Source organism: Pelodiscus sinensis, chromosome 2 (genome assembly GCF_049634645.1).
Source record: "Pelodiscus sinensis isolate JC-2024 chromosome 2, ASM4963464v1, whole genome shotgun sequence".
Classification (NCBI taxonomy): domain Eukaryota; kingdom Metazoa; phylum Chordata; order Testudines; family Trionychidae; genus Pelodiscus; species Pelodiscus sinensis.
This window is the reverse complement of record NC_134712.1, coordinates 221,612,424-221,633,549: the sequence shown is the minus strand read 5'-3', so window position 1 is coordinate 221,633,549 and position 21,126 is coordinate 221,612,424. Positions and strand designations below refer to the sequence as shown.

General features: G+C 39.5%; 1 protein-coding gene across 5 annotated transcripts in view; it reads left to right on the top strand.

The window, feature by feature from the left end:
• NEBL (nebulette) overlaps positions 1 to 21,126 on the top strand; it is a 416,787-nt gene that overhangs the window by 357,705 nt on the left and 37,956 nt on the right. For 3 of the 5 annotated variants that reach the window (XM_075922490.1, XM_075922489.1, XM_075922492.1), the window contains exons 17-24: positions 433 to 543; positions 1,672 to 1,776; positions 6,462 to 6,554; positions 10,765 to 10,857; positions 11,207 to 11,300; positions 13,098 to 13,189; positions 16,194 to 16,298; positions 17,332 to 17,503. In XM_075922490.1, the coding sequence (XP_075778605.1) occupies positions 433 to 543; positions 1,672 to 1,776; positions 6,462 to 6,554; positions 10,765 to 10,857; positions 11,207 to 11,300; positions 13,098 to 13,189; positions 16,194 to 16,298; positions 17,332 to 17,503 (865 nt within the window). The remainder of the gene's footprint in view (positions 1 to 432; positions 544 to 1,671; positions 1,777 to 6,461; positions 6,555 to 10,764; positions 10,858 to 11,206; positions 11,301 to 13,097; positions 13,190 to 16,193; positions 16,299 to 17,331; positions 17,504 to 21,126) is intronic. The other 2 variants (XM_075922493.1, XM_075922494.1) reach the window with 1 other exon arrangement.

Genomic DNA, 21,126 nt, shown 5'->3' with positions numbered 1-21,126 from the left:
TTTGGTTCCTTCACCATTTGAAGGCCTGCTTGCTGCATCCCTTATGTAGTGCTCCATATACACACTGTCACTCTCCTATCTCTCCTAACCTATCCCCACCTCTCTTCCTCTTTCTGGAGCAATCAGCACTTCCCCCTCAAGACAAAGATTTAAAGGGGCCATATTTTTTACACCCCAAAGAGATGTTGATAATATATATAATGTTGAAAACTGCCTGAAAATAAGCATAGCTTCCAAAACAAAAAACAAAACCCTAGATTGCAGCCCTTTTTTAGGGGTTTTATTTTGAACCCCCCAAAAACTAGCTACAGCCCATTGTTAGGAATCCAATGAGAGTTACAAGAATAGCGTGGAATATGGCACACAAACTACAGGAGCTACATTAGCTACAATAAAGGTTAATCCTGAGATCTATAATAATCTTATTTGTAGAAAGAATATAAGAAAGATCTGGAGACTGAAATTAAAGGGAAGGGGATGCAAGTGGGCACAGATACTCCTGAGATACAACGGGCCAAAAGAGCTTCTGAAATTGCAAGCCAGGTGAGTACAGAATGAAGGTTTATTATTGCCATGTCTCATAAAAGTGTGCTGGAGGCACACATTATTCATTGTATTATCACATTACCTCTTTCTAATAAGAGGAATCCATATTTATATATTAAATATACTTACATGTCAAACTAAAGTTTTAGGGCCTGATTTTCATTTACACTAAGGCTACGTCTACACTGGCCCCTTTTCCGGAAGGGGCATGTAAATTTCATGAGTCGTAGTAGGGAAATGCGCGGGGGATTTAAATATCCCCCGCGGCATTTAAATAAAAATGTCCGCCGCTTTTTTCCGGCTTTTAAAAAAGCCGGAAAAGAGCGTCTACACTGGCCCCGATCCTCCGGAAAAAGCGCCCTTTTCCGGAGGCTCTTATTCCTACTTTGAATAGGAGGAAGTAGGAATAAGAGCCTCCGGAAAAGGGCGCTTTTTCCGGAGGATCGGGGCCAGTGTAGACGCTCTTTTCCGGCTTTTTTAAAAGCCGGAAAAAAGCGGCGGACATTTTTATTTAAATGCCGCGGGGGATATTTAAATCCCCCGCGCATTTCCCTACTACGACTCATGAAATTTACATGCCCCTTCCGGAAAAGGGGCCAGTGTAGACGAGCCCTAAGGGTTTGTCCGCTCTTAACATTGCGGCTGCACTGCTGTAGTGTTTTCATGAATACACTGCTGCTTATGCCAATGACCGGGGTTATCCTATCACTGTAGGTACTCCACCTCTCCGAGAGGTGTTAGCTAGGTCAAGAGAAGCATTCTTCATCTGAAGAAGTGGGCTGTGCCCATGAAAGCTCATGATACTATTTATATGCTTTGTTAGTCTATAAATGCTACCAGACCATTCGTTATTTTTTTAGTTTATTCTTCCTAGAGCTAGCCACATTGAGGGTTAGGTCAGTTTGATTGTATCACTCAGAGGTGTGGATTTTTAACACTCCCATATCACATACCAGCCTATTTTTCTAGAGTAGATTAGCTGAAGGCCCTTTAAACTGTTCTGCCAGTGCAAACGGCCCATTAATTGTGACTTAACTCCGTTTACATTACAAGAATGAATACCAACTTTGGATGTTCTAACCATAAGCAAAGATGACATGTACATAATAAAATGGTGTTTTTCAGAAAATGTACAAAGATGAAGCAGGGAAGATGCTCTGTAACTACTGTACCATACCAGATACTCCAGAAATGGAGAGGATTAAGAATACTCAGAAAAACATTAGTTCAGTGAGTAGCAGAAATTCTACTTTTATAAGTGATTTTTCATGTATGTTCAGTGTGAAATGAGCTCTCTTGTGTCCTGGCATAGAATGGGAATATTCAATTAATTGTTCTTCAACCATTTGCACACTTTTGCAATGGCAAAGACTATATCACTATTTTTTTTTAGTCTGTTCTAGACTTGCCACCAATATTTTTAATTACCACAGCAAGACTGGAGTGGCATCATACTAAATGCAAGCTTTATCATAAGATTGTGGTCTAAAACGAGAAGAAATACTGTTACGAAATGCATACAGGTTAAATATTATCATAGAATTATATAACTGGAATGGACTTGGGAGATTATGAAATCCAGTCCTCTGCACTCATGACAGGACCAAGCACCATCTAGATCATCCCTGATAGATGTTTGTCTAACCTGCTCTTAAATGTTTCCAGGCTTTTCTCCACTTACTGGGAGAGTGATATTATGAGGAGAGAGCTCCTGGGTTTCATTTAGGAGGCATTACTAGACTGTCAGTGGCGCTCCAGTTCACCTGTACTCCACTGGAGTAAGGGAAGATGATGAGCGAGTTTCTCCTATAGACTTCCTTCAGAGGGGACACCGCATAAATTCGATGCAAGATACATCGACTCCACCTACGCTATTCACATAGCTGGAGTTGTATGTCTTAGGTCAAATTTCTCCCATAGTATAGACATGACACTAAATGATGTTGATTCCGCAACCTCCTTCGACAATTTATTCCAGTGCTTAGCCACCCTGACAGTAAGGAAGCTTTTCCTAATGTCCAATCTAAACCTCCCTTGCTGCAGTTTAAGCTCATTGCTTCTTGTCCTATCTTCAGAGGTTAAGAAGAATATTTTTTTCTCCTTCCTCCTTGTAACACCCTGTTAGGTACATGAAAGCTGTTATCAGTCTACTCTTTTCCAAACTAAACAAACCTAGTTCTTTCAGGGTACGTCTACACTACAGCGCTAGTTTGAACTAACTTAGTTCGAATTAGTTAATTTGAACTAAGCTAATTCGAACTAACGCGTCTAGAACTAAAAACTAGTTCGAATTAGCGTTTTGCTAATTCGAACTAGCAAGTCCACATTGAGTGGACTCTGAACAGGGCTTAAGGATGGCCGGAAGCAGTGCCGGCAGGGCATAAAAGGAGCACTTAGAGCATGGAGATGCTGTCTCAGGCTAGCCGAGGGCTGCGCTTAAAGGGTCCCGACCCCCACCCCGGACACACAGTTCTAAGGGGTGCCCCGCTTGCAAAGAAGTTCTGGCTTGGAGTGCCCGGAGTACCCACACTGGGCACATCACACCACTCGGCCATCAGCCTGGCTGCACTTGCCGCAGGCTGCCATCTGGGGAGAGGGGGCAATCGGGGGGCTGCAGGAGAGCTTCCACCCCCAGAAGCCCGCAGAGCCAGCCCAGTCCTCCCCATCGGGGGTTCGTACCCCATTCCTCCCTCACCTCCTTCCACTTACCCTTCCCTAGCCCCCCTTCTTATTGATGTACAAAATAAAGATAACGTTTCTTCCAACATTGACTCTGTCTTTATTGAACAAAACTGCGGGAGACTGGGAAAAGGAGGTGGGAGAGGGGAAGAGAAAGGCTGGGAGAAGGGAGGGCAACTAACATGATCAGGGGTTGGGAACAGGTCCCAGATGAAGAAAGGCTACAGAGACTGGGACTGTTCAGCTTAGAAAAGAGGAGAGAGAGGGGGGACAGGATAGAGGTCTCTAAAAGCAGGGGTTGGGTGGAGAGGGTGCATTCAGAAAAGTTCTTCCTGAGTTCCCATAAAGAAGGACTAGAGGACACCAAAGGAAAGGAATGGGTAGCAGGCTTCAAACTAGTAAGAGAAAGTTGTTCTTGACAAAGCAAATAGTTAACCTGCGGAACTCCTTGCTTCAGGAGGCTATGAAGGCTACAACTAGAACAGAGTTTAAAGGGAAGTGAGATCAAGTCATGGAGGTTGGGTCCATGGAGTGGTATTAGCCAGAAGGTAGGAGTGGTGTCCCTACCCAAAGTTTGTGGAAGGCTGGAGAGGGATGGCACGAGACAAATGGCTTGGTCACTGTCTTCGGTCCATCCCCTCCAGGGTCCCTAGGGTTGGCCGCTGTCGGCAGACAGGCTACTGGGCTAGATGGACCTTTGGTCTGACCCAGGACGGCCATTGTAAGCTCAGGGCTCAGGGTCGGGGGTCTCAGTGGACCCCCTTGATTTTCATGCACACCTGCTCCTGGGTGGCCAGGCTGGCAGCTCTCCTGCCCTAGACGGCCACTTTCCTGTGCCTAGTGCGGAGATCGTGGACGAGGTCCACGATGTCCGCACTAGCCCAGGAAGGTGCCCGCCTCTTGCGGTCCAGGGCAAGCTCCCGGGAGCCGCCAGCCTGGTCCCGGCAAGAGGGGGTGGGCTGGGGGGCATCGGGTGGGTGGCTCTGTGCCGTGCCAGGTGCAGGGTCTGCTGGCTGGGTGCTGGCAGGCTTGCACCTGGCACAGGCACCGTAGCCAGCCCGTGCCCCTTTAAGGGGTCCGGGGCCAGGAGGGGGGCATAGAGTTTCCCTGGTGTTGGCCAGAGTGGCCACCAGGGAAACCTGGGGAGGGCTAGCCTCCCACTAGTTCGAACTAAAGGGCTACACAGCCCTTAGTTCGAACTAGCTAGTTCGAACTAGGCGTTAGTCCTCGTAAAATGAGGTTTACCTAGTTCGAACTAAGCGCTCCGCTAGTTCGATTCAAATTCGAACTAGCGGAGCGCTAGTGTAGCGCCTAGGAAAGTTAGTTCGAACTAACGTCCGTTAGTTCGAACTAACTTTGTAGTGTAGACATACCCTCAGTCTTCCCTCATAGGTCATGTTTTCTAGACCTTTTTTGTTGTTGTTGTTCTTCTTCTTCTCTGGACCTTTTCCAATTTCTCCATATCCTCTCTGAACTATGGCACCCAGAACTGGACACAGTACTCTAGTTGAGGCCTAATCAGCACAGATTGGAGCAGAAGAATGAGTTCTTGTGTCTTGCTTATAGCACATCCCAGAATGATGTTTGCTATTTTTGCAACAGAGTCACACTGTTGACTCATATTTAGCTTGTGGTCCACTATGATCCCTTTCTGCAGTACTCCTTTCTAAACAAACTTAAAAAACAACGAATAATCTAGCATATTTTCTCCTTTTTGGTATTTGTTGCCTCATTTTAGAACACTGCTGGGCAGTGTACTATGGAGGCATGTTTCATACTATCTCTCATGTTACAGTAACACAGTAATGTGCTAAATTCAAACACATAAGATAACAAAGGCAACCTGAGCTAGACTCCTCTCCCCAAATCCTACCTCCTGGCCCCATTCTTCTCCAGCAGTTGGCAGCAGGGAGAGGGCAGCATAAGAATTAAATGTTAGTAACACTACCTGTTGGTAATGTTAAATGCTGAAATAGCATAATGAGAGAGATCTGTGGGTCTAAATTCTATTGGGATTTAAGCCCCCTGCCAGTTAAGACTCAGAGCCACATAATCAATCTGCCACTGCTTGGAGGAGTCTTGGCAAGCCTCAAAGTCCTAAATCCTCCTAGGAAATTCCCCAATGACTCTGCAGAGACCAATCTGAGCCTGCAACACTGTGGCTTTGAAAAACTGCCCCATAATATTTAGTGTAATTATTTAACAAAAGCATATACATTTAGGCTAAGATAAGACTTTGATGAGTACAGACTATCCCTTGTCTGACTACTGTGAGGTATCTTGCACCTTGCTTTGAAACAGCAGGGGCCTCTTCCAATCTAATTGTTTCCATGTTCCTAAAGAAAGAGATTTGTGGGTGGGTGAATTTTGAATTTATGCATCAATATTTTATGTTTATTGAAGAAAACCAGAAACTCAATAAGTCTTCTTTTAGGAAAGGCAGAAATACCAAGCATTAAAGAATTATTCTGTGAAGTCATGAGTCAAACTTGGTTTTATCCTTCCAGCCTAAAAATACTAAAACTGAATGACAACTTTGGTGACACCTGTTACTCTAGTTCCAGACATTTTTCTTTCAGACAAGCTTACCTGAAAGTTAAGCAGTTTGCAGTAGTATATGAGACCTATTTAAATTATGGCAGCTTCTTGTGATCTGTTAAATACTGTCTCTTTGAGTACCTTTGATTTATTGATTGTATTGTGTTTTGACCTCTATTAAAATCATTGAAATAAAGACAAGTATGAAAAAAATAGAATGACATTTTTATATAGTCTGTATTTTCAGTTGTAATGTATAAGTCCTGTATAGATGTTGAATTTTTAGCTCTGACTCATATTGCAATTTAACCACCCCATCTATATCTCACAGTCTGAAAATAAATAGTATTTTTCCATGTTTTTAAAGTATGTGATCTAGGGATGAAAAAGGCAACATAAAGCCTCAGTCTTGTAAATTATTATTGAAAGTTAAAAATATCATTACAAAAACTTGTAAGAAATTAAGATAAAAAGGATGATGGTGTTAGATTACCTGGGATATTACCTGTGGATATTATAAGGTATTGAAAGTCAGATTACCTTTTATTAATGTTAGTGATAATTGAGGCTGATTTATGAAAAATTAAAACATTAGCATTCCTGAGTTACAGACAATGTTAGACCTTAGAAAATTGTCCAGGACTGGTGCTTGCATTCCTAAGTGGCTCATAATTATTTTTCTCTTTTTGTATACGAAGGTGTTTTATAAGAAAGGTGTAGGCTCTGGCACAGCAGTAAAAGAGACTCCTGAGATTGAACGAGTAAAGAAAAATCAGCAGAATATCAGTTCCGTAAGTACATCAACTGTACTTCCCCAGAGCAAAGAGTGGTCAATTTTTTTCCATTGTGTTTATAATAAATATTACCTTTTCCTATTCTTCACCTTATTCAAATGCTCGTCCATCAGATTGCCAAGGTTTAATTACTGATATCTGATGGAAGAGCATTTGGATCAGTATTAACACTCTATTGGGGCTCCATGGCTTCAAATGTAATGTTTAATTTGGATGCATCATCATTAATGTGAAATAGATCTTTTTAAAATTTAAATATACGATGACAGGATTTTATCTTTTAATACCCCCAACTTAACTATATTGCAAACTGTTGCAAGTCAATGAGGCGCATCTCTCAAAAATTAAGGTGATCTATACGACATTAATATGGCCCTCTTGTATGTAGATGTTATAATGCAGCCTTTAATTACATGATCATATACTGCTTTTCCACTGGACTCTTGCCTCAGTAAGTGCACAGGATGGAGCTATGCTAGGGAGGAATCAGCATTATATAATGAAGGAGGCTGTTGTCTCTGGGACCATTCTTTCATTTGTGTAGAAGCTGGAGGCTCTAGTGAATGAGGTAGGGGATTGTAGAAATTGAAAGAATAGTCTCCTAGTTAAAGCAAAGACTGGTGCTTTGGAGAACTGGATTCTACCCCTGCTTCTGCTATAAGTTACTTAGTCACTTAGACCAAGCTTTTCGCTGTGTTATTTTCATAGGTTTTTCACTAGGTGTGCTTCATTTTTTGGGTTCCTGGCTTGAGACCTTTGGTTCTAATTTGCAGAAGTGCTAAGCACTCACATCTGCAATTGAAGTCAATGGAACATCTACTTTGAACATATTAAGTTCCATATAATGGCAGGAGCTCTGAAAAATCAGGTGTCTCAAAGCACCCAAGTTTGATGGATATTCTTGACCACTAGTCTTTGTCTCAGTTCATCATCTGTAAAGTGGGAATAATACCATCCTGTCACCTCTCCGGGGTGTTGTGAAAATAAATACATTTCATGTTTGTTGGATTAAGCACTTGGATACTAGTAGGGAAGAACCACATAAAAAAGCCCATGAGAAAATTAATAATTCTGTCTTCAGAGTAGAGTTTGAATACTGCACAGCAAGTACGGTATGGGGCCACATATTGAACAAAGAGAATAAAAGAAAATATGAGTAGGTGTTCACAATGAAGCTCTGGAAAAAATAGTATATGTTCATGTAATGAAAGACTCTCTCTCAATGCATATACAAGTATCCTTAATTGTGGAATTTCATAGCTTTTGAATAGACATTGCAATCTAAAAAATGTTCTTTAGCATTTTTGTGTAGGATAGAAAATTATGGAAATGGCTTTACTTTTAATATTTTTATATTCCCTTGTCTTGCTATTGAGAATCATTTTCAACTGGGTTATAAAATTGACAGGCCTACTATTTGGGAGGGGGAGAGGCCCAGTGATTGGGAGGGGGAGAGTTGCCCTGAGGCCCAGTGATTCAAAGGAGCCTTGGTCTCCCAGCCACTTCTACTGAGCAGTGGCTATGAGAGCTGGTGGGGGGACTGTGCACTGGGTGCTGTTGAGAGCTGGCTGTTCTGGCCACACTCCTTCTGCCCAAGGCGCTGCCCCTTCCCAGAGTGGGGAGCTGTACCCACACACATACACTGTGCCTAGGAGACTGCAGTGGCTGTGGGCTCCCCTGAACATCAACACACAATTCAGTGTTTCTTGTAAAGTTTGCTGTTCTATTACCTTTGTACATTTCAGAAACACACTTCATGCTGCTATAAATGATGAGAGAATCCTTTATTATTATTTATATCACACTTGCCCTGAGATTGTGGGCCCTTTTGTGCTAGGCTCTGTACAGATAAATTGTAACTGACAGTCTGTCCCCGAAGAGCTTACAATCTAAGAAGACAAGACAGACAAATGATGTGACAGGGTGCAGTTGCACCGCAGGGCTTAAGTAGAAATAAACTATGCAAATTGAGTTATGTCAATTTCATAGCTTATTTCAAAATAGGGAGCATCCACATAACACTTATTTCAAAATAGAGCACTCTTCCTCCAAATTCTCTTATTCCTCGTATAGTGAGGGTTATAGGAATCAGAATAAGAAGTCCTCCGGCTTGACAGTATTTTCATACTATTTTGAAATAACTGCCTGCTGTGTAGATATGGACTAAGTTATTTCAGAATAATGCTAGTTATTTGGGAATAATGTTGCAGTGTAGATGTACCCATAGAAAATAGAGGCACAGAGAAATAAATTAACTTGTCCAAAAATCACACAGCAACACAATGGTAAAACCAAGAATATCAAGCCCTGATTTCCACTCTAGTGTCTCATCTGCTGGAGCACACAACCTCTCCTTATGTTGAATTCTAGGTTCTATCTATCTATCTGTCTATACACACACATATATAAGTCCAAAACATACTTCTGGTTTTACATACACTCTGAATCATGCCTTCTGTTGTATCCTACCATACAGTAATTCACAAGAGATAGTAGTATAATGATATGTAATAATTAGCAACAACACTAGCACTAAAGATTGGACTATATCAGCCTAAAAAGCCTCACTAATGCCTCATGATCAAAAACCAGAGCTTAGCTTTCCCCACAAAGAGAATTCAGTGGGGAAGGAGAGAAGGGTGTGTTTCAAGAAAGGTCCTGCTTAAACCCACATTAGACATTGAAAGCTTTGACCGTGTTTGGGATTCATCAGCCAGAACCCTACCTATCTTCCTCTGTATATCCTGAGCTTGTATCTGGATTTTGAGAGGAACTCCATTTCTTCGCTGCCCAAGTCTGCTGACAAATAGGCTTTAAGATACAATGTCATAAAAAATAAAAAAAATCAGTGAGCAGATACTGAGATATTACTCTTGTGCCATAACAGCTATCAAACCAACATGCTCTATCATGCACCATCAAAAATACACCATCATGTATTCTTAATGTTTTATCTGATTGTCTCATCAACAAATGAATACAACTTGTGACAAAGCTCCTTCTCTGCCTTGGTGGGTCCAGTGCTTTCTGGTGGATTGTTCATGGCAACCCTCAGTTTAGGTGTTTTCCCTCGGGGTACACACTTGCCATTTACTTAGCCATCCTCATCATTGGCCAGCATAGAGCAAAGGGAGGAGAACAATCCCCGTAATCTCTGATGCGCCTCTGAGTGGGTCCGAGACAGGTCAAACTCATTTCCAAAACAGCCCTTCCTCTCTGGTGTCTCTCTCTCTGCCCAGGCCAGCCCTCCCATGGCAAATAGAGAGTTGTGGGACAGGGGAACCCAGGCCTGCCCTCTACTCCAGAGTCCAGCCCCTCCCCAGTACCTCCTTTGTCCTTACTACTGGACATCCTCCTGGTATCTGAGAATGCTTATATCTCTCAGTCCTCCAGCAGTGTGCCTTCTTACTCTAGCATATTTCACACCCTAAAGTCTTTTTGACCAGTACTAGCTGGTTCTTAATTGGCTCCAGATGTCCTGATCAGCCTGTCTTAATTGATTCTAACACGTTCCTAATTGACTCCATGTGTCTTCATTGGCAGCCTGCCTGATTTGGTTTGAGCAAGTTCCTGACCACTCCTAGTTAGCCCCTGGTATCCAACCAGAGAAAGGGGACTTGTTTAATCTGAGTCTAATATATCTGTCTTCGATCACTCTCCTGTAGCCATTTGGTCTGATCCTGTCACACTGTGTAACATACTATCGCATTACACATTTCAGTACTTGGCTTAAATGGCCTATTGGTTGCTATCCTAACAAGCTAAAGATAGACTCTGAGGGAGAATGGAGGGTGTTCCCCAGTGCTCTCAGGTAGAGATCTTCTTGAAATTGCATGCTGGTTATATGTAAGGGATGCTACCACTTCCACCACCTTCAAGAAGGGGCACCTTTCAGAAAGCAGCCTTAAATTCACAAATACTTCGGAGTCCATCTTATGCACGGCACTTGGCCAAACAGACAAGGGCTGCCACATGAATCCTGTGCTGGGTTGAGTAAGATCTGATCCCATCCAAGTGGACAAGGAATCGGAATGGTTACTGTTTAGAAAAACAATAAACATGATTATTCTTTAAAATGTAGGCATTCTAATCTATAATACTACTATGTAAAATCCTATTAGGCACGGGAGGAGGATTACAAAAAGTTTGTTGTGCTTTTCTAGGTCTCTCATAAGTTAGTAACACTTTTAAAATATTCCTTATTCAGATAAAATACAAAGAAGAAATTAAGCATGCCACAGCAATTTCTGATCCCCCAGAACTAAGAAGAGTTAAGAAAAACCAGAAGAATATTAGCAATGTGCGACTCTTATTCATTCTTTTCATTATACTATATTTTCTCTGTTGAATGTCTTGTTCTAAATGAATAAATCTGCGATGTTTGCATTAATTCTACTTCGTCAAAAAGACTTTAACAATTTAACTGTTCACTTATTGTTGAGCTTTGATTAACATTAATGAGAATTACCTACTCATATCAAAATAACATACACTTGATGTGTGAATTTGAGAATGTGCAAAAGGATCAGCATGAAGTACCATGTAGATAGAACATATAATTGCATGTTCATTAATGTATGATATTTTCTAGTAAAATGCTTTACATTATTCTTTAATCTCTATTAATAGAATGAAATACTTTTTACCAGGTTCAGTACAAAGAACAGCCTTGCAAAGCTACACCTGTGACTGTCACCCCTGAGATGGAAAGAGTCAAGAAGAATCAAGAAATTGTCAGCTTGGGAAGTTGCTTTAATTTTTTCCTTACATAATCATCTGATCTATAGATTTCTAACAAAACAACTCTCCATAAAGATGTTTGTTTTCCTTAATGGAGCATATATACAAAAAGAATTACATATCTTAACGGAAACCTCCAGAATAACAGTTGCCCAAGGACCTATTAACAGGGCCCTTGAATGATTCAGGAAATGAAACCTGATACAAGTTTCTGGAATAAATCACTGACCATAGTTTTATTAAACAAAAAACTATTAGAACTAAAACTATTCCTCCTCTTTCAGGTCATATATTTGATTGATACAGTCCTCTTTATGTTTCCCTGGCCATAATTGTCTGCAATTAAATATGGACTTCAGTTTAATCCCTCCTTTGTTTTCCTACTTCTCCCCGCAAAACCTGCTCAAAGACAAAAGGATCACCTCAAAATCCTACTGCTGGGCAGAAAGCTGTGTAAGAAGGCAGAGCTCTTGTGAGCATATTCCCCATCCTTGCACTCCTGAAGGACTATTCTCCTTTCTGATCTGTCTTCAAAGACACTCTGGCTTCCCTGCTCCTCTGGACTCCCAAATTGAGCATGAGATAATGGGGCTGCTGGTGCAGTGGGCTCTTTCTACTCAGAGATTTAGAGGATTGGAAGCACGTAAATCAAAGATGACGTCAGCAAAGGCAATGAGGAAATGGGAGTGTGTTTGGTTCAAATTTCCCTCTGTTTATGCCACTTGCCAAAGTTCCACTCTGGTTGTGGCTGGAAGTATCCATTCTTCCCATAGAGGCTAGCTGATTTAATAGATTCATAGATTTTAAGACGAGGGTTTATTATGGTTTACTGGTCTGATCTGCATAGAACCTTACAGCAATTTCTGCATCAAGCCTGTAACTTCTCTTTGATCTAGGGCATATCTTCTAAGCAGATGGCCAGACTTAATTTAAAAATTTCAAGTGATAGAAAATCCAACACATTCATATATAAGTTGTGTAATGGTTAATAGCCCTTGCTGTTAATAATCTGTGCCTTAATGCTAGTCTGAATGTATTTAGTTGCATCTTTCAGACATTAGATCTTATGCTTTTTTCTGCTTTTTTTTCTTTACTTTTAAGGGCCTGCTGGCTATCACAGTGGGCTAAAACTGTTCCTACATAGATTAAAGAGTTGTCTGTTATCTTTTCTGTGTGTAGATACTTGTTGTCTATTAGCAAGTCACTTCTAACCTTTTCTTGGATAAACTAAATAGAAGTATCTTCTTTAGTGTAGTACAATTATATATGTTTTCAAAACTGCTGCATTCCTTTTAGCATTTTTCTGAACCCTTTTCAAGTTTTCAATATCCTTTTTGAAGTGTGAACTCCAAACATATTATTCGAGTTATGATCTTATTATTCTTTATGTGATTGCTGGGTTTGCTTTGCTTTTTTGTTGTTTTGATACAGTGAGTGCCATTAAATTCTTGACATTTACCACTTGCTGTCATTGAATTTATTGCAGTATTTGTGGCATGTCCCATTCTAAGTGGCGGGAGTACCATAAATATGGTAAACTTTAGTATGGTAAATGCCAAGTTATTAATTGGTGCACACAGTGTCTCTGTATATACACACAGATACATAAATAATAAAAATCCTTAGGAAAAATTCAAGGTTATGTTTCAAGAATCAAGTTGTATAAGCCTTAATAAATTTCAAATGCAGTTTAGCCTTTGATTTGTTTCCTGGATGACCTTTTAAAGCATATGCCTTTATGTTATGGAACATGGTTTATTGAAATAACATGCACCACTTTTTATTCTGTGAAATGATAGGTTCACTATAAAGGGCAGCTTGCCAAAGCTACTTCTGTCAGTGTCACTCCTGAGATGGAAAGAGTCAAGAAGAATCAAGATAATATCAGCTCGGCAAGTTATTTAAATCTTTTTGTTCTGTTTATTTTCATAACATGAGTATGCTTTTCAATTTAGATTTCATGTGATAAATGCATCCTGTTACATCATCCATTTGAAGGTGAATTGTTGATCTTTCAAAAATATATACTACACATACCACCACACACATGCCACCATGGGCAACAAAAGTATACATGCTTCCCATAATTACTTTCACAAAATATAAGTGGATCTCTTGGGAGTAGTGCTCTACAAGGACAAACTCATGCTATGGATGACTGGATTTTGTTTGAGAAATCTTGGTTTCTTGTCAGCAAGCTTCAGAAGTAAACTCTAGGTTAAAAGACTAAAAGGAACATGAATTAGAAACTTAATGCAAGCTCAGCTTTTTGTGATTCAAAGCATGAAAATGTGAATATGAGTTTCTGTTCCATGTTATATTATGTTGTGCTTTATCCATATCAGAGATGACTGATCCAAAAGGGATCCTACTTCCTTAATATCAATGAGTAAGGCAGTATATTTATCTTGGATTTTATGATTATGTTCAAGGATTTTTTTTTTATTTCTGATTTTAACTGTCTATTAATTTTTTATCATTACAAAGTTTTAAAGCTTTTGAATGAGGGGCTAGATGGATGATTGAACATTTGAATTAACTTGAGAGAGATTTAAAAAGTCAGACAGCCAAAGAGGCAATTAGAGAATGTGACACAGGGATAAAAACAGAGGCAAGTTTCAGGGAGTGCCCCAAGCACAAGAACACAAGGAGTGAAATTCTGGCCCCAAAGACATCAGTGGCAAAACTCTAATCACAATAAGGTCAGGATTTCATCCAGAGCAGTAAAAAGACAAGGTTTGAAGAGAAGTGGTAGTAAAGAACACCCTAAAACTTAGTGTTTATTGGAGAAATATTAAAGGAGCCTGCATCTGTCAGACTACATAAGAGTCAAAGGAACAATAAGGCTATGTCTACACTGGCAGGTTATTGTGCAAGTACGGGTGTTCTTGCGCAAGAATCCGCACAGCGTCTATACTGCCCGCTCTTGTGCAAGGAAATTTCCAGTACAGCATGGTAAGAGACAACTCCTTGTGCAAGAGCTACGCTCTTTTTTAACAGGTGTAAGCCCTGTTGCGCAGGAGTTCTTGCGCAAGAGGGCAATGTGGACGCTCAGCAGGGATTTCTTGCGCAAGAATGGCCATCAGAGCTTTCTTGCACAAGAGAGTGTCCACACTGCCATGGTTGCTCTTGCGCAAAAGCACAGTTCTCACATAGCAGTGTGGACGTTTTCTTGCACAAGACTTCTTGCACAAGAACCCTTGCACAAGATGGTCTTGTGCAATGAGCTGCCAGTGTAGACATAGCCTAGTTGTTGACTCAAGTGGCTGTGAGATATCTTTAAAATGTAAGAGCAAATGTTAATTTAGATATCTATATCTGGGATGCTTAATTTCTTTATCACAGAAAGGTACTTATGAGTTTTAATTATGTTTATCATTATTCTTGCAAATTGAAATACTTTTACAAAGACTTTCCCCCAAATAGACTTGATAAATGCTCAGCCATACTAATGAGCAGTGACTCAGAGATGTAATGAAATACACTGGCAGTAATTATATGATGTAAGATAAGTATGTTGGTATCAAGAAAGACAGTTACATTTGAAATTTTTATTATATACTGTTAAAGCACATTTACTTAAAAAACCCACTGCCTAATAAATCTTTATAGACTATGCTGCAGTTTATACTGTGGATTGCTGCAGGGTTATAAAACAAACATAAAATACCAAATTTCATTTATTTGCTGAATAGTTGGAATTATATTTTATTCTCCTTTCAGTATAAGAGCACATTCATATAATCATAGAATACTAGAACTGGAAGGAACCTCGAGTGGTCATCAGATGCAGTCCCCTACGCTCATTGCAGGAGTGGGACCATCTGGATCATCCCTGACAAGTGTTTGTCTATCCTGGTTTCTCCATAATCTCTCTAGGCAATTTATTCCAGTTCTTAACCTCCCTGACAAATAGGAAGCTTTTCCTAATGTCCAACCTAAACTTCCCTTGCTGCGATTTACACCTATTGCTCTTGTCCTATCATCAGGACACCCTTTTAGGTATTATGTTATAATAGATTCGTGCACATGGTTTGAGAGGAGATACCTGTGAATGTAAATGCCTGGATAAAACTAAAAAAACAGTCTATATTAGCATACAATCGGCATGTTATGGTTTGAGAATGAAGATTAAGATAAGAGTGACCATTAGTAAAAATCCTCCAGTCTACAGAAGCCAGTGCTAATTGACTACTGCTTTTGAATTAGAAACTCTTGCATTTGTTGCATGAAAAAGTTGACAATTGCTGTTTGCAAGTATTTAATATTACTGTGGTATTCCTGGCATTCAGTATGCTAATCAAATAGAGTACCACAACAATATTAATTAGGCACAACATAAGATTGTAAATGGTAATGGTGACTGCTACCCACACAACACATAAGGGCATAAATGCTCATTCTCTAAATCTATCAAGATGATCCATTTTGCACCTGCACTTCTGGTGAAGTTTGGGCACAGAACTGGTATATGCAGTCCCAGGATGATCTCCCAAGTATAAGGGCAGGCCTGGGCAAAGGGTTTGCGGGCCCAAGGCAGGATGCTGGGAGTGGGGCCCCGGGTTCAGCTGCTGAATGGTGAATACTCAGCAGCGTGGGGTCCCGAAAGTGTGGGGCTCAAGGCATTTGCCTTACTTGCCTTGCCCTAGGGCCAGGCCTATATATGTGGGGGTCAATCATCTGGTGACAGATGTTCGTATACTATGTCCTATCCCTTCTAGAGGAAAGAGTTAAAGATTATTTTGGGAGGATCTGGTAGTTTAGTCTCCATATTAAATTCAATACTAGCACCTTTAAGAGAGCCAATTGTGATGGTATTTTTTGTGAGGCTTGTCATTCTCAGTATCTTTCCATGTACATGAATTCTTCATGTGTACTGTTGTTGCTGTTTTACAGGTCAAATACAGCAGTGATCAGAAGCAGATGAAAGGTAGATCTAGTGTGATTCTTGACACACCTGAGCTAAGGCATGTTAGAGCAACACAAAACAACATCTCAATGGTAGGGTACATTCTTCAAATAACTAGACTATACTAAGGAATGACACTTGAGTTTACACTGGGGTTTACCCTTCATTATTCTAGGTAACTAATTATACACTGTACTAAAGTATGGAAACTGTTTTCCCATAAGCAATTCAAGGGACAGGGTGTTGCTAACTGCATATGGATGTAATGGATATTGTCAAAATACTAATAAAAGGTTTTCTAACAGTTTATTGTCTGTCTTATTAAAAATAACTTCAGGTTGTTCCTTGCCATTTGAGCATCAATAGTCTTACTGGATTAGGTGACACACACCACTTTGTGCTTGTGTATGTGTCTGGTTTGTGTATGACTTGAATCTTGGAATTAATTGTGGGATGTGTGTGTGTATGCGTGTGTGCATGTGCATGCAAATTAAAAATGTTACTGGCTAAGAATCTTTTTTAAAAATCTAATAACACATAATCTGGGATTCTGCCTTTATTACACGTACTCATATCAATTTTATTCCAAAGCTTGGTATGTAATATTTTTTCTACTCTTCTGTCTCTTTTTGGAAAACAGAAATTGCTTAATTGTACATAATTCCTAGGTTTATATAACCGGCTAGTGCTCATCAAGAAACGCTGGAGGAGGGAATACATCTTTTATATGAAAATGTGCATGTCAGCAAAATTCCTAATGAACTAAATTACTTTTTGAGATCCGTAAGAACCTTATCCTGATATCACAGTAATGTTTGCATTTTTAGATGTACAGGTCAGCATCATTATATGAAGAGGCTCAAGGGCTTGAGTTAATGCTTAATGGAATGGCAAGCAAAAAAAAAAGAAGTATTTTTTTAATGGTAACATGTAATCAAACCTTATCAAGGACTAGAACATCTGTCAGGTCTTTCCCATCTCTTTTTTCTATTATATTATTATGGTGCACAAATCAAAGTCTAAAAATGCCTTATTGTGAAATAGTGCTTGCTAGTTGTTTTAGCATAATTCAGATAGGACTATCTGTCTCAGCTGGGGAAAAAAAGCATTCTTTTTCTTTTTCAGGTGAAATACCATGAAGATTTTGAGAAGACAAAGGGCAGAGGTTTTACCCCAGTGATGGATGATCCTGTGACAGAACGGGTGAGAAAAAACACCCAGGTTGTGAGTGACGCTGCATATAAAGGAGTACATCCACACATAGTTGAAATGGATAGAAGACCTGGAATAATTGTTGGTAAGTTGTTAAAATAATGTCTAAAGATCTGTGTGACAGTAAAATACTCTGCTCCTCCTTACAACGAAGAAAAATACTCCCTTTTTCATTTTACTTGCCTCTGATTGTGGTGATGGTGTTAAATATCATTAGCTTACCTTATTAGTCAATATACTCTCTTATTTTGTGAGTTTTTTTTTTAAATTAAAATCAAGGGTCAGAATTGGGGTTTCAGAGAATAATTGGCAGAAGGGGTAATTGTAATCAACCTCACCAGCATCAAACTAATGAAGACATTAAGCAATCAAATGTTAAAATGAAAGACTGGTACAAGATAGTAGCTTTACAAAACCGTAAGAGGAAAACTGCAGAGTAAAATAAGAGGTATTTGAATCACTACATCAAACTACAAGAGTAATTTTTATATTTGAGACTTTATAATATTTAATGTAAATAAATAATCCAATAGTGAACTGCTATCAAGAGTATTGTGTAGATTAGCCCTGAGAGAATTCAGCTTCACCCTTGGAATGCATGGGGAGGCAGACATTTGTTTTAAGGTGAAAGGGTTTTTTTGTTTATTTATTTAAAAGTAGAACCACCTTTCTTACGAATTAAACTAGTAATCAAATTTGTTCATTCCTAGTCTGCATTCCCCATGGGAAACTTGTATTGAAATATCAGAACAGTGTCAGCTTCTTATGAGATCATTAATATTACGAAGGTATGAAAGGGTGACAGGTATTTCTAGAAGCTGGAGAGATATGTTCTCATTTGCCACCAAACTTTGTTAGATGCTATAAATAATCAGTGCAGTTTTTCTTTAACTTGAACATTGATGTACCTGGCATTCACTGTTCAAGAGAGAATTAGAGCTGCAGCGTTCTTCAGCTGAATAAACTTGTATCCTTCTCAAGCAATAGTTCTCTGAGATATACAATCTGCAGATCAGTTCATAAGAAAAGGACACCTTTCATGAATCCTCTCCTCTCCCTACCTATAATGCCTTGGGAATGCTCCATATGAGAAGTACACATGGTCCTAACATTTTGTACTACTGTGAAAACATCTCATTGTGTGGCTAGTCAGTAGCTCTTCAGGTAGGCCACAGCTCATCAAGAACAGCTGTTCTAAAGGAGTGTTCAGCTTAAGGTCTTAAGTGGTCAGAGACAAGAAGGTGGACATGGTATTTCTCTGGGCCATAACATTTTGAGTTTTGCTGTCTCACTGAATTTTCATATCAAGTAATCTTTGCTCAAAGTGAAAAAAATGTAAACCCTAAAAGATAACAGAATTGTACTGGGAACAGGAAAGAGAACCTGACTTTATTCATTTTTCTTCTCTGGCTCTTGTCTTTTGTCATCTGCCCTGCCTGACATGAATCCAGGCCACAGGACTCCCCACAGTGTTCATTCTAAAGAATTCTGAACCTAATAAGAATGGTACTTTATGACAGAATTGAATGGAGACTAAGAAGACTCAGCCTTCTTAATAGAGAATTTTATAACAGGGAGTGCTACCCTGTGGAAAATAGCTTTACAGGCCTTATACATCCTGACACTAAGGCAATACAACCTGGTGAGAGGAATCATTGGCCTTCCAAGGGAACCCCGAAGCCAGAACAATTGTCTGACATCCACAAACTAGTATCAAGGTAGTCAACTAGGAGTAGAAGATCTCATACATACATGTGGTCCCTGACATCCTATTCAGCACACATTTTAAAATCCAGTCTGTGCTGCATTATAAGTTTTATTTTTGCTTTGCGTACATGTAATTCACTAATGCATGAATAATGACAGGCTCAGTGCCATGCGCTCCTCAAAACTCAGTTCATCTCTCAGAATATAAACTGCACTACTTACAACCAAATTACTGAAGAAAAGTTAACATTTTTATACCTCTTATCAAATATAAATCCTTTACTAAAAGAAAAAAAAATAAAGAAACACACCCTAATATTTCAGTTAATGTATTTCTCAGAATGACCTGCAATCATATAGACTTGTTAAAACAGAATCAAAGACCCCCTTCAGGGGACGTACCTGGCATCTGGAAAAGATTGCAGGTAAAAAAGTCTTTAGCTTTGACTCTCTTTAAATTAACCCAGCTGATAAATGTTAATTCAGGTAAGGAATAATGCTTCCTTACCAGAACCTATCTGGCGGGCTCTCTAAATGTAATCGGTGGAGTCCTAAGAACTTTTTCCAATACTCGAGCTCTGCCAAAATTAATAATTCTCCTTTAGAAAATGAAACTTTATGTTAAGCCTAATAGGACAATCCAAAACCAAACTCCCTGAAATCTGATTTGTCTATGGATTGGTGAAGTAAAAGGGGTTTATGTAGCTCACGTGGGTAAACATCTAACAACAATGTTGTCAATTAGATAGAGGCCACAATGAAGTTGAAGTGCCCCATTTGATAAAGTGAGTTGCAAGGCTCTTGATCTATACACATTATTGCAGACTATTACAGGAGCATAAAACCAACATACTAAATAAATGGTTTGTATACTGAAATCCATATGTACTCATAGTTTTCCAGTTTTTAATTTAGAAATGCTCAGTGAAGTGTGCAAAATAGGGAACTCACCGATTCACTTCCTCCTTCAAGCTGGCCTGTGCTTTACATAAATGTTCAAATGATCATTGCTAGGGCTGATTGCACACTGGCTTTCCGCCTTTCTATTAATTGTGTGTACTGCAGCTAGCACTATGCTCCAGTGTAAATATATAGCGGATAACTCATACAGTGAACCCAGCCTCATGCTATGTGGTCTGTTTTATTGGCTATTTCTGCTCTTGTTGTGTCACCAGTTGCAGTAATCTGGCATAAGCAATCCAATAAATCACTTGGGTTGCCACATATTTAGGATCCCCAGGGTACTGCTTCACCTACTGACTTATACGCTAGTCTGCTTCCAGTTCTCCACAGATAGAGGGCCAGGTTCATTTCTCCTCCTCTAACATATGTGATTGACTAAGTCCTGCAGGTGGCTCGCCTAGAAGAAGACACGAATGAATGTACAATTTGCTTTTTCTCCTGTTATCTGACAGATCCATATTGGTAACATTTGGTACCAAGATTTAATTATGAAATGATTAATAGATTTGATAAGCATATTATTGCCGCAAGCATTACATGTTACATATTGTGGTAAGCCTGTAAACAGAAGGCTTTATAGATGATTATATACATGGTTATAAGTAACCTTTTGACCTGTGGAGCTCTATAACTATTGAATAGATATTTAATAAAACATCTTTTAATCATGTTAACCTTTTATACATTGTTTATAAAGGAACTCTTCATTAAGATGTAACCTTTTAATCTGTAGAACTCTACCCTAAGCTATCAAGGTAGAGAACTGCACAATTTGTAATGATTTCTGTGTAGTATTGTGAGGAAAAATCTCATGGTTATCACTGGTACTAAATTGTGGCCCAGTAGAACTTTGTGATAATGTGGGCTAAAATATGGCTGGTGCCCTAAAAAACGTAACTGTTAAGACACAGAAGCACCATGTAACTATCTAGATCATCTAGCATGATGGGGTTGTAATTGTTTCCATTGGAATAGCCTTAGAAAATTGGTAAAACTGGTATAGTGTTGGAAAATGTTACTCTAATTTTTGACAAAATT